This window comes from Temnothorax americanus, unplaced genomic scaffold (assembly GCF_048541705.1).
Source record: "Temnothorax americanus isolate GAGA-0224 unplaced genomic scaffold, ASM4854170v1 Scaffold14, whole genome shotgun sequence".
Taxonomy (NCBI): domain Eukaryota; kingdom Metazoa; phylum Arthropoda; class Insecta; order Hymenoptera; family Formicidae; genus Temnothorax; species Temnothorax americanus.
Genome location: NW_027509275.1, coordinates 1,366,871 through 1,380,860, shown reverse-complemented (window position 1 = coordinate 1,380,860; position 13,990 = coordinate 1,366,871). Strand labels below are relative to the sequence as shown.

Sequence of the window (13,990 nt, the reverse complement as noted above, 5' to 3'; positions counted from 1 at the left end):
TTTCAAGAAGTTCGGACGAGAAGGAGATTGTCGCACCGAAGACATCGAACTTCCGATCAAACCGCAAACACTTGCTCAAGCGGATGAAGTTGCGTTTTAGAAAGATATGCAAAAAAATCAGAACCTAGTGCGTGACTCCGTACAACGTGGAAATGACCGCGTTACATGTGGAGCAAGCCGGAAAGTACGACTGCATCTTTATACAATTGGATATGGTTGTTTGCTTTGCTCGATAGTACTAATTGAAATAAGCAATGTAATATCTAGCATCGCATTTTATTGATTTAGTTTGAAAGCATGTATCACATTTGCAAGATAGACAAAAATACCTTACGTATCTAAGATCTATTCAAATATCCGAATATGAAAGAAAAGTGTTATCAAGCATTGTTTTTCTTAAAACACGTAGAATTGATGCAAAAGTAAAGAAATGTGCCTCTAGAAATTTTTCAAAAGCGAAGAAACCTTCGAGATAGAGAAATCTTAAGTCACCGCTCGTACATTCGATTAACAGTTCAACCGTGAAAATATCAGGGTCGATCTGGTTTCCGTCTATCTCGTGATATCTCTTTTTTTCCTCTCTGTGTCTGTACTTTCACGCGAGCGTGCATTTGTAAAAAAGGCCCCGAAAAAGCTTACTTTTGGCGCTCCCGTCGTTTAAGCCACGCGCGCCGTTTCGAATTCTTTCATTAAAGTGACTTTTCGACCGTTAACGTGCCGGTATGCCTAAGAGCACGAGAGATATATTTGGTGCTCGGCGAGAGCGAGCGAGGCAAACGATGTGTTTGCGACCGAAATGCATTCGTGTTGGAGCAGCTGTTACTTTATCGGGGCACGCGTCTCAACGGTCGTGGCAGCTGCCCAGAAAATCGGCTATGGTATCCTCACTCTGAGTTCTTTCACGTCCACCTAATTTGGAGATGTTTTTATTTTATATATGTAATTATATTATTCGTGCATTATTATAAATTAAAAAAATATTTAGATATGTGTATATGTAAACAAATAAAAATTAAAATAAAGTAATTTGATGTAAATAGACGATATAAAAGTTGTATTACAGTCGTACAATATTTATTTTTATATATAACAACGCTTCCGTTAAAAAGTTTTTTCTTTCCCAGAATATTTTTTAAATATTTACTATATAGAAAAGCGAACGATCATTTAATATTCTGATCCTTCAAAAGCGTCATGAGTTTCGCGTAAACGTAAATTTTTATATTAAATCGTGAAAAACTCACAATTTACTTCAATGATAGACGCATTCTTCGAAGGCATTTAAAGTTTAAATTACTCCGTCAGAAAATCGTCGAACAGACGCAACGGTCGAAATTCTGAGCGAAGTACATTATAGCTGAAGGGCCCCCCCACTCTGTGAAAGGACACCGGGCCCGTATTACGTGAAACTCCGTGACAACCCCCCGAGCAAGCGCGTATACACGCGCAGATACGAGGGAACGCATGGAGAAACGCCCTTTGCGCATCTGCTGTTAAGGGAACTCGCGAGACAGTTTAACGAAGGCAACGGTCGTGAGCACATCGCGTAGCGATTGAAAGTGCGCATTCTTGATGGACATTTTTACGCGCCGACACACATTTCGTATTCTGTTCGGAAGGAATTAATCCTTAATTTTATGATTAAAATCAGAATTAAATTCAAAATTTTTATTGTCAAACTTTAAACCAAAATTTACAAACGCATTCTTGTGTGTGTGACTCTTATATAAGTGAAGTTACTAAAGATACTGTGTCGTTATTTCGACACAAATGAAACTTTTAATTATTTAATGGCCCTGTTCTCCGAAAAAATCAAGTGAGCGATTGAAAATTGTATGGTACAATTTAACTGTTAGGACAAGAAAAGAACACATAAGGAATAGCTTCAATGTGTTGGAACACTTTTGAAATTTATGCACAAAGATGTGTAAAAAGGCTTGCAGATTAATATACAAAACTGACTCATCGTCGATGCGAATAGTGAACCTCGCATTGGAGACTTGGCGATCTCCTATTTATGTCAGTAGTATACTAGTAATACTCGTCAATAGATCTTGAATCCTGGTGGTTTTTTAAATTTTTATTCTTCGATTCCGTTAATGTATAATAGTGTCTAAAAGATTCGTCATTGTGTGTGTTTGTGGTCGTAAAAAGGATTATGTTTAACAGTATTAGTGAGATTCGTCAGTGTTCCACAATATTTAATAACTTCTTCTATAAATCTTGAAGATCTGACTCCTGTGATTACTTCTAAATACTCGATAGAAGTTGTTGCAAAAAGTTCAAATCAATTTTTATCAATGAAATGTGCCAGACAAGATATTTATTAATTTTCGTCGTGTTTTACATAACATATGGATTCGGAGAACATTTTATTCTAAATGGAATTTGTGACAGCAGTCTGTAAAAATCTTAAAGAAATCCTTTAAATCATGTTAAATGTGTACTACTTATTTAGCTAATAACGTCTCAGACTTGACCATTTAACTTTCAATTTATCTCCGCGATTTAATGTGCCAGATCTACTCGTTCGAATCAAACCTAAATATACCAGCTTAATTCAATTCCTTTCTTAATCATTTACAAGTTTTTAACAACAAGCTTCCCAGCGAAGATTGCCTCGCGAAAACGTTTATTTTTCTCTTTGATCGAAAAGCGGGAAGATACGCGTCGTTCGATGAGATAGCTACGAACACAGGCAATCATGGCTCAGCCACCTGAATCGGTGCCGGTGCATTGCTACACGAATCCGTCATTCTGCCGTCAATCGGAGTACATCCCGGACGATCATGTTAACGACCTGCCGCCGCCGCCGCAGCAGTTTCAAGGAAGCGACGATTTACCGCCGCCTCCGCCGCCGTTGCAATTGCAATGTCACGCCGCGGGTCAGAGCAATCCGGCCTTCCAAGCCCCGCCGGAGACAACGTTGAACGTCTGCGAGTCACGAGACCGGTATTGTTATCTGGAGGGTAACAGGGTCCCCACGCACAGGAGATACGCCAGTCTTCCGGTGGAGGAGTCTCGCGTGACTTACAACCAGTCCTCGCGATACGAATACATAGAGCAGAACGAGGCGGAGAGGAGCCAGTTGCCGCGCAGGAACTCGTCGAGGTACGAGTTCATTCCACACCAGCAGGTGCAACAACGTTCCGCGCCGGCGACCAACCAAGACGATCGAGGAGGGCCGCAGACGCGGACGTGTCGCGGTAGATATGCTCTTATACCGGGTGACCAAGACTATCAAGATGATCACGGCCCGCAATGGAGTAATGCGAAATCGGCGCCTCGACACATCAACACTCCGCAGGGTAATTTTTTATCCAGGCTTTATCTTTAGTTTTAAAAATATAAAATCTTTCTTCGCGTTTGCTGTCGGTTTAACAAAAATTGATCAATTATTTATATAAAGTACAAGAAATAAATATAATATGTAAAGTAACTGTTTAAATTTTTAATTTGCAATAGGTCGTTACGTCAGAGTACCTCTGCAAGAAGAGATTCCGCCGGCACTTCCCGAGAGAAACGCACAGGAGCTCTCGGTGTCGCCGAAAAATAACTTAGCTACGCAGAAACTACATGAAATACTATCCACACCCAGAAAACCAAGATCCAGATCCGAAGAGAGAACTCTATCGCCGAAGAGGCAACAATCATTCAATCAAACCGGCACACCGCAACGAAGGGCACTCACTCCCGCCGGATCCCCAAATGGTTTGAAATTTATTATTGCATATTGCGTTTTCTTTAATGTATATAAATATATAATATATATTGTACTAAATAATATATATATTTTTCATAATATAATAAATAAATAAATATGATGAAAGATTAAATTCTAGAGAAATATATCTGAGAAATTGAAAATATATATCATGTTCTTTAGATACTATTCTCTAACATTATACTGTTCGTTATACTTTTAATTAATTTTTAAATAATTTTCCAATTAACAAAATAGAATTTTTTTCTGTTACTTCTGTCAGGTCGTACCTTCAGTCCAACGCGCACAACTCCTCAAGGCACACCTCACCGAGCCTTCTCGCCCACAGGACCTCAGACTTCAACGCCTAACAAAGAATCATCAGCTCGCAGATGTCTTCCTCTGCTGGAGAACTCATCCCGACAGCAGGACCTTTGTCCAGCCAGTAATTGCGGCCGGCTTCGTTACGTTGGTACCGCCCCGGTAGATTTAATGAACATGAGTCATGAGCCGCCGCCTCGCTACGCTTATACGGAAAGCGGTCTCGAGTCCATGCCGATGATGTCCGGATCGCCCAAGTATCAGGTGGTACCCGCCGAACAGAAGAACTATCAAAGCGTAGAAAGCGCATTTATGGCTCGAACCGCCGTCGTAAGTGCAGATAATGAACTAAGCAGATAATGCTGTGGCGGACAAAAAGTAATAATTATAGTCTAATGAAGCTTCTTCTTATATATTAGGTACCTCCATTATCTCCTCCGAATAGCGACGCGAATACGACGCTGGCGAGCGGTATGGAAAAACATGACAGAAAGAGCGCACCGATACTTTTGATATTAGTCGGTCTCCTCACATGTGGTCTCGCCCTGTACCTGTCCTGGTCGCAAGGAAGAAGGTACAACTTTTCAAAAAGAAAAAAAACTTTTTAAATAAGAAATTATAATATTCAGCATCAGTTTCTCTCAAACAGTAATTACTTAAGAGGTCACATAATGAGATTCTTTATCGTGTCATGGGGGCTTTTATTGATAAATTCAATCATGTTTTAATAATAGTAAAAAATGTAACTTTTTCAGAAAAAATCACAAAACCTTTTTGGAAATGTGACCATTTCCGTAATTTTTTTTTTTTCAAAAAATCCCTCTTGTGACACGTTAAAGAATCTCATTAGGAATATATATAAAAAAAATGAAGTTAATCGGACGAATGCTGAGGCAGTTATCATGCCCACCGTTTTGAAAAGTGGTGTTTCGAGAAAAACGAAAAGCCGCTACATTTTTTTGTATTTTGTTTCTTAGTATATGTTTTCTTTCCTGCAAAAGACACTCTTTACAATAAAAAAAGATTCAACTTAATCGGTCTAATAGTTTTCTGGCAATCCCTCATAATTATTGGACTACTTTTCAGGGCAGAGAAACGGTTATGACCCCTTAAACATTTTAGAAGCATAAGTTTCTTTCACATAAATGTTAAATAATTTTATAATCAATATTTAATAAAAAAAAACGTTGTGTTTTTAGATACTACTTCGACAGTGCGGTCGGTTGCGGTGTCTGCTGCGCTCTAGCAGGTGCATGCAGAAGTCTGCGAAAGACCTGGACAGGACTTGGCCTGGCTGGACTGTCGGCATTGAGCTGCGCTGGTCTTCTGCTGCTCGCCGCTAAATCTCCGAGGGACGGCACACCCCTTCATGATATTACGGCCGGCGCCCTGTGCGGCGTGTCGGTCTTAGGCGCTGGTTTAGCCTTGTTGGCTCTTCTGAACCCGAAATGCAATCTCGGACGTCATAGACGAGTACATTCTTGGATACCACGATTCTCTCCTTAGGTTCTAATGCCGTTCTGACGACTATTAAACATAACTATATAATCACATTTACTTTAGAATTATTCTTCCAAAAAGAGGATATGTAAAAATGCTACTGTAAGGCAGTTGAAAGCATATATAATAAATATTTTTACTACCATATATATATAGTTGGAAAATAATATTTTATTCTATAAATATCAAAATAAAATAAGTTGCGCGAAGAATATTTACTAAGAGTACATTTCACAAAGTTGTGCTGTGGATAAGCACATATACTTTTTCAAAAAGTATTCATCGAAGCTAATTAATTTTTTTTGTAATCTTGAGAAGTCAAATGTTAGCTTTCTGTTCGATCAAATATGCGCAGTAAGATCTAAGATCTCAGCGACAAATTCGAAATGTATTGAAAGTGGATTATTGCCATTCACAAGTACTATTAATTCATACTGCTTATAAGAATTGTTGCTCAAGCTCTTAAATTAAGATTTTATTCTATAAAATATTCTATATTCTATAAATTATTCTATAAAAGTTTATGAATTTCTTCAACATCTTTTAATGTCTACATGTTTTTCAAATTTTATCTGATGTTTACTTATTTAGCGCGGATACAACGATTGAGGCTCTCATAGATTCTCGTATTAGCATTTATAAGATAAATCATATACGTATACTTATTAACATCGTTACGTCACACGAGACAGCTTTATAAATGATGCCTTCAAAACGTGTAAAGATTTCAGATTAAAGATGTAAGAAATGACTTACTTTTTATATAAACTAAAAATTATTTTGTACGAAATATTTTGTAGAAAATAAAAATGATGTAAAAATACACTCTTACGATAAAATTTAGAAAAATATTTATAACTTATTGTTACCATCCTTCCCTGGTAACCATCTCCGATAGAAAACAATTAAAAACGGCTATACTTATATCTGGTATTGTTTTTAATCGCATCTTATCGGTTCTATTGTTACATATTTAAAAAACAGATAAAACATTAATCGAATCGAATCGGTTTCTAATTTAGATCCGAATAAGGAAATAACTATACAAATTTTATAGTTATGAATCGTTTTCTATATGTACAATTATTGTCCATCTGAATCAATCGTATATACACGATATAGTATATATTGTTATTTATGGTAATAATTTTACCGTATCCACACACACACACGCACGCACGCACGCACGCACATATATATAAGAATAAAATAATAGACATCTTATCGATATTTATATAGTTAACCGAACCAACACGTCTATCGTTTCTTACCAGGATTTTTCGACATACGACTTATCATCTACTGCAGCTAATAATAATCCTTAATTCACGGATTCGTAACAATTGAAATGAATTGACTAAAACCGACTTAAACAATTCACTATTTTGTAACGTGAGTTTCTGATGCTGGAGTATCGTAAATAAACAATTCACTAACCGTATTAAAAACGATAGAAACTGATGTGCAGCTGATAAGACATTTACAATAGGATCCCAAGTATTTTGTAACGTAAATTTCTGATAGAGTATCGTAAATAAACAATTCACTAACCATATTAAAAACAATAAAAAAATTTTTATCGTTTTCTATCGTTGGCGGTTATCAGGGTTGTTTCAAGCAAACATTAAGTTCATATGCGATACAATTATTTATGAAAATTTGTGGTAGGCTATAAATTTCTCAGAAATGTAAAGATGATCTTGAATTACAGAAATATCTAAATCGCTAAAAGTTTTACATTTTGTGCAAATCTATTATATGATTACGAAAAAAGTAAAATATTTTAGGAAATATTCAGTTATTAAACCTAATAGATAACGAAATATAAAAAAAAAAATAACAAGGAATTGGAAATTTAATATCTTAGATAGATGTAGTAAGATGAAATCAGCTTATTCGTCTTATCACATTCATCTAAGATATTAAATTTTCAATTCCTCGTTATTTTTTGTTTCCTTGAATATCTATTAGGTTTAGGCCAATCAATAATAATGCATTTAAGTGCAAAATTAAACATACCTTTTAACAATGACACAAAAAATATAACATTTTATTAAAAAAAACAAAGCTAACCGTGAAATTTTTTAAATGCTTCTACTTATAAAAAAATGTATAGGATGCAATGATCCCTTCAAAGTTATGCAACTTTTGTAAATAACAATTTTTCGTACAACTTATAATTTATAAGTTCTTCGAAGTGTGCAAGTTGGGTGCTCCACCCTGTATACAGATATCTTATGGTATCGTTTTCTGATGCGTTGTGACATTTGATATATAGATACTAAATCTGTTATCGCGGAAATCATTTCCTCTTTAGCAGTTTTACGGTCGTCCGGCAGACTGAATAGTGCAAAACGGACGTGGTACAAAATATCTCGACAAAAATTCAATTCTTTTATTATTTCATCACTTAAGTTGACCTGTGACTGAAGTGCAATCTGTTGTCTTCAAATAAAAAAGAGTGACCACGCGGATTTTATTTAAATGTAATAACGACTCACTGTAGACTGACCTTGATATTTTACGTAATGCACGTAATCATCGGCGTAGGCTATAAATAAAACTTTATCAACATACTCGATTCTAATCTCACTTGTTTCTTGAAACTTATACGTGATATTTTCACAAACACATTTACGCAACACAAATCAATAAACACGCTGTTTGTCAGTCCGCTCGTCAGTATTCCAGCGTATCCAACATGGACAACAGCAGAGTCGAAATATGCGTGCACGAGGGAAAGTTAATTGGTATTGTAGAAAAAGGTGTTTACGGTGACTACTACACCGCCTTTCGAGGAATACCATATGCGAAACCGCCAATTGGAGAACTTAGATTCAAAGTACGTAAAGTTCTATTATTATAAATGCATTTTCAGAAAAAGATAAATTAATTTCAGTTTTAGTCTAACTGTAGTACGATTCTTGTCTGTAACTCGTTATGCTGTTATTTATGCACTCATAACGACAGTTGCGCAGGTATACTATATGCACAAAAAAAAAGTATCAAATAAACACTGATATACTTGTATATACGTAAGAATTTATAATCTTCTTATATAAGAATTTCAACTTTTTATTTCAAGTTTTTTTTCTTACTTATTAATTGAACCGCATATAAAACTTCGTTTAACTATATAAATTATTTCATTCAAGCAAGTTTTCTTCGTTCAACGCAATAAAATCTTATTTCAAGATTATATATTCTTGCGTATATACAAGTATATCAGTGTTGATTTGACACTCCTTTTTTTCTATGTCGTAAAAGAAATGCGCAATGACAATATAGCGATAACGATACTGCATAAGGAATTACAGAATCGCAGCTCTGTGATCGCTTATCGCGCTTTAAGAAAATTAGAAAAATACAAAAAGTCACAACTTTTTTAGAGAAAAATCCGATTAAACGACACTGATAAAGTTATTTATATCAGTTGTGTTATGTGCAATTATTATATAATAATCGGTTTTTCTTTATCTAATCGCACCCTGAAAAGAATACTTTCACAACTTAAAAAATTTCGATTTTGAGTTGAGCCCATAAAAAATATGCCCAAAATGTTACCTATGTGCTACAATAGTATCATAAGTTTATATGCGAAATCCGCTATATAGGGCTAAAGTGTCATTATTCTTGTAAACAGTTATGTTGTGATTTCTTGAACAAATAGCGCTGTAAGCGAATTGACAAGTGAATAACTAACCTCTTCAAGAAAAAATATAAATTTTATTACAACAAAATATCATAATTGTAATTGCGTTAGTTATCTCACAATTCACAAATATTGAATTAAATTTATTTAAAATCGTGAATTTTTTAGTTGCGACAGTATTCTTCTCGAGGTGCGATATTTAAACATGAAATAATAATAATAAAATACTATTATTTAGAACAATAATTTAATAAACTAAAAAAAATTATGATAAACAAATTTTTATGCGCGATTGTTCGAAAAACTAACTGATTTCGAACAATTTATTTGTAACATAAATTAATTTTTTAATTTGTTAAAGAATTTGTTGATAATATAAATTAGTAATTAAGTTTAAAGATATTAGTCACAAAAAAAGATAAACCAGCATAGACGTTCAGTGCACACCGTTCCTGATTCATGCGGAACTTACAGCTCATTCGTTAGCTTTAAATTGTTCTTATTTAAGAAGTACTACTCAAACGCAATTTTACGTAAGAAAAAAGTTGTTTCTTTTGACTCAGAGAATCGCACGGCGCGCACAAATTTTGAAAAATTCTGTATATGAACGGATTTTACGTATTTAGGATCCGATACCAGTGGAACCATGGTCCGGTAGTAGAGACGCCTCAAAGCACGGAAATATCGCTGTTCAATTGAATGATTTCACACGCGAAATTGAGGGTGACGAAGATTGTCTCTATTTAAATGTGTACACACACACAACGAAAATTAAATCCTCAAAAAAACGTACCGTTATGGTATGGATACACGGCGGTGCATTTTTTATGGGTTCCGGTGATGCATTCTTCTATGGCCCCGATTACATCGTGCAAAAAGACGTAGTTTTGGTTACCTTGAATTATAGACTAGGCGTTCTAGGTACGTTATTCGTTTCAGTATACAATCATTGTACGTCATTTTGTGGCATTTAATATTAAATGGTTATATTATATTTATTTTAACGATTATTTTACTTGGATATGTTGATTTCTTACAGACCTTTCATTCCCAAAATAAAACATTTCAAAAATATAAATTTATAAAAAAAAGTTAAATCTACATTTATATATATTTATATCACGTTTACAATACGTTATTTACTTTTTGTATACAAGACTATTGCCGCTGATACAATCAGTGTAGGTACTATATAGAAACAAGTTAATGGCGCGATTTTTCCTTGGGATATAAAGAAACCATTTTTTTTTTAATTTAAACGAATCGACTTCATGAAAAAAAGATCCATTAATGACTTCAGGTTTCCTAAACCTTAACAACAAAGTGGCAACGGGTAATCAAGGTCTGAAGGATATAATCATGGCGTTACAATGGGTCCAGAAAAATATATCAAAATTCGGTGGAGACCCAGAAAATGTCACTATCTTCGGTCAAAGTGCTGGTGGAGTCCTCGTACATTGTCTCACTCTGTCTCCATTAGCTAAAGGTATAATATATTTTGTCAATATAGTAGACTTATCGATACACTCACAATAATTTAGAATCTTCCAATCTTATCCCATTTAAACATAAATTTATTCATAATTCAACCGCGATTTTTCATTAATAAAAACATACAGACACTAGTACGTTTGGATATGGAAAATAAATATATATACTCTATAAATCTATTAAATAGATAATAAATTCATTTTTTCTCTTTTTCTCTTTCAGTTAATTTCAAATAAGATATGTTTAAAAAACATTTATTTGTAGTTTTTAAATAAATAATTCAAATTTTAATTATACAAAGTCATATCAATAAAATATTACAATTTATAAAATAACTAACAAATTTCCGAGGCAGAGAAAGAGAGAGAAAGAGAGAAATTGTCAGCAATGTAAAATTAATCACAAAGATTAAGAACTCAATGATTAAAAAAACTTGAATTGATTCTAAAATAATTTGTATATTATAAAAAAAAAGAAGAAAGATTTTATGATGACAAGATGTATAGAATTAATTTGTTACGACGGTTTTACAGGTTTATTTCATAAAGCGATTTCGCAAAGCGGCGTCATAAGGTGTCCTTGGGCTTTTACCGAACAACAACTACATTCGGACAGAGGTTTTCGGCTCGTCGAGAAACTTGGAAAAGTGACCGCAGATCCGAAAGTCGCTTACGAGTTCCTCAAAACAATCGATGCGAAAAAGCTTATAGAAACTGAACGGAAGTTTCTCTTGACGGAATCAGTAATTATCTGAACATTTAATCACAATTATATACGAGTGCAATAAATTATAGTATGCACGCTATTATTTTTAATCTATGCGAATAAAAAATACTTTCTTTGACAATATTTTTTTCGCAGGAGCGTAAACAATTCAGCTTGATATTTACACCCTCTTTAGATCACGAATCATCGAATCCATTTTTCCCGGAAGATCCAGAGATGTTTATGTGCCGCGAGGTTAAAGTACCATTTCTTTTAGGTTTTACCAGTTGCGAGGGATCTATTATGATATGCAGTGACTTTAACGGACGTGAGTTTTATTTTTATCTCTAATAAAGTATATTTTTAATCGCTTCGAATTTTCATACAATGTATTAGGTGACCTATAGCAAACATGCACTGTCAATGCTTACAATTAAATAAAATTTTCACGAATAATATTATACATATATTTATATAAAGTTAGTAAATTTTATTAATCTGTAATTTTGGAATACATATATATAAGAATCATAAATTGTTAGAACATTTTTGTTTCAAGATAACTTTATTGACAAATTAATTAAAAGACGGCAAGATAACTTTATTGCACGTTTGTTTATAGTTCAGTTTCGTTATCGTAGAGCGTGTTGAGATAAATGTATATTTTCATATGCCGCATTATCTATGTGTAATATGTGTAAAGGTAATATATGTATCTCTCTCATGTCGCATTCTTTTTATCAGATCACACTATATGAAAAATGTTAAATAATGTTTTGAAAACATATTTTCTTTGAAAAATGTGCTTAAATCAATAATTTTTTTAGCTTGGAAGAAAAATTTGTTAAAATATTTATTTTACTTATCACGCAACAATCTTATATATAGAAAATTAATACTAAAATGTTTTTAAAATTATTTCAGACATAAGCAAAGAGGATCTTGAAGCAGTCAATTCCGATTTCAAGAAAACTATATTACCCAGATGTTTATCTACATTATCAAAAATATCAATCACAATCGAAGAATTGAAATCTTTATATTTTGGTGACAAAGCAGTGTCAGAAGAAACTCTAATGAATTACGCTGATTTCATCAGCGATGAATTCGTCTGTCGTGGCATAATGGAAGTGGTGGATATTCAGACAAAATTGAATAATAATGATAACAAAGCGACGTATCTGTATCAATTTTCATATGAGAGTGAAAATAATCCCTTGAGAAAAATATTTAAAGTTCAGACTCCAGGTATTATCATTAATTTATTTAAAACTATTTAACAACTTTTTGTGTAATTACTTCAAAACTATCTAACGACTTTTAATTTTAGAGAGTATGTATATCATTTTATGTTGTAATTACACATATCGCAATTACAACATAAAATAACTCCAAATATTTCTAAATTTCTTAGTTTTTAAATCTATAGATATGATTTTAAGGAAACAAAAATGGTTTTATTTTATATAATTTAATTTAAAAAGTAATCTGTCTTTTAAAGCATTTAAAAGATTAATTTACAGATTTAATTATTAACGGTTAAATAATAATATTTTATAGGTGTGACTCATAGCGAGGAATTGGCGTACTTATTTCATCCTTATATGATAAGAGATTTGGGCTTGTCAGCACCTGTAGTTGATTCGGAAGACTATAAGATGATAAATTGTTTAACGCAAATGTGGACAGATTTTGCTAAAACAGGGTACGAGAATATCTTTTTTTTTCGAATTTTAAACGTATTTTTTAAATTTTCGCGACATTTTAATTTTATTACGTATCGCGTATTAATGATTAACTCTCAATCTGATTTAGGAATCCAACGCCTACTACAAATTTGTGGTTGTCAGTGACCGATTCACAAAGCGGAAAATATAATTATCTGAATATCGATACAAACTCGCAAATGAAGGTCTTCCGTAAAGGAGAAGAAAGATGGGATTGGGAAAAGAAGAAAAATAAGTTACGGCGCTAAAATTTTATCTACGTTAAAATTAGGTTTCTCCGGGTACCTTTTGCGTTTATAAATATATTCTCTCGTTATTTTTCAAAGATATTTTATGTAACGGAATGTGGGCACTATTGTTATTCCCCTTAAGTTCAGGATCGATTTTAGTTAGTGAAAATAAGGAGACTATAATGTTTTTTGAACTATGACTTGTTAAAATCAAGAAATTTTTCACGATCATTAAACTTAAAAAGTAAATCATGCAATATATTTGTCGCTAAATTTCAAGTAATTTTAACTGAGAACTGAAATACTGATGAGGATTTCGTAAGATAAAATTAACTATAAAATCGTAACAAAAATAAAATTAAAAAAAAATAAAATATATTGTTATATTTAGTATTGTATTAAATATTTCAAGTTTTTGTATTTTTAATATAGCATATATATCACTTCCATATATTCTCTTATATTTATTTTGTATATCCTGCACAGCTTATTCAGTTTTTTTTGTATTTCATAACATACTTATGCATATTCAACTCTTTTAAATTTAAAAGCAATTTTGATTGATCGTTACATAGAATTGTCTTTCTCGTTGAATTAAACTCTAAGAACTTCATGTCAAAGGTTTTTATCTAGAAAATACTTGTCATTTTTATTTCTATGT

At 33.1% G+C, this 13,990-nt stretch overlaps 2 protein-coding genes across 2 annotated transcripts; both read left to right on the top strand.

The window, feature by feature from the left end:
• The first annotated feature begins 1,531 nt into the window (after positions 1-1,531).
• On the top strand, positions 1,532-6,353 carry LOC143894454 (uncharacterized). Its single transcript, XM_077400727.1, has 5 exons — positions 1,532-3,308; positions 3,466-3,711; positions 3,987-4,354; positions 4,444-4,598; positions 5,224-6,353. Exons 1-5 carry the CDS (start codon positions 2,705-2,707, stop codon positions 5,528-5,530), a joined length of 1,680 nt encoding a protein of 559 aa, XP_077256853.1. The 5' UTR covers positions 1,532-2,704; the 3' UTR covers positions 5,531-6,353.
• A 1,835-nt stretch (positions 6,354-8,188) lies between these two features.
• On the top strand, positions 8,189-13,782 carry LOC143894455 (juvenile hormone esterase-like). The gene is made up of 8 exons (XM_077400728.1): positions 8,189-8,366; positions 9,803-10,097; positions 10,477-10,662; positions 11,201-11,409; positions 11,529-11,700; positions 12,297-12,620; positions 12,933-13,077; positions 13,188-13,782. The coding sequence occupies exons 1-8, from the start codon at positions 8,226-8,228 to the stop codon at positions 13,345-13,347; spliced, it is 1,632 nt and encodes a 543-aa protein (XP_077256854.1). The 5' UTR covers positions 8,189-8,225; the 3' UTR covers positions 13,348-13,782.
• The last annotated feature ends 208 nt before the right edge of the window (positions 13,783-13,990 follow it).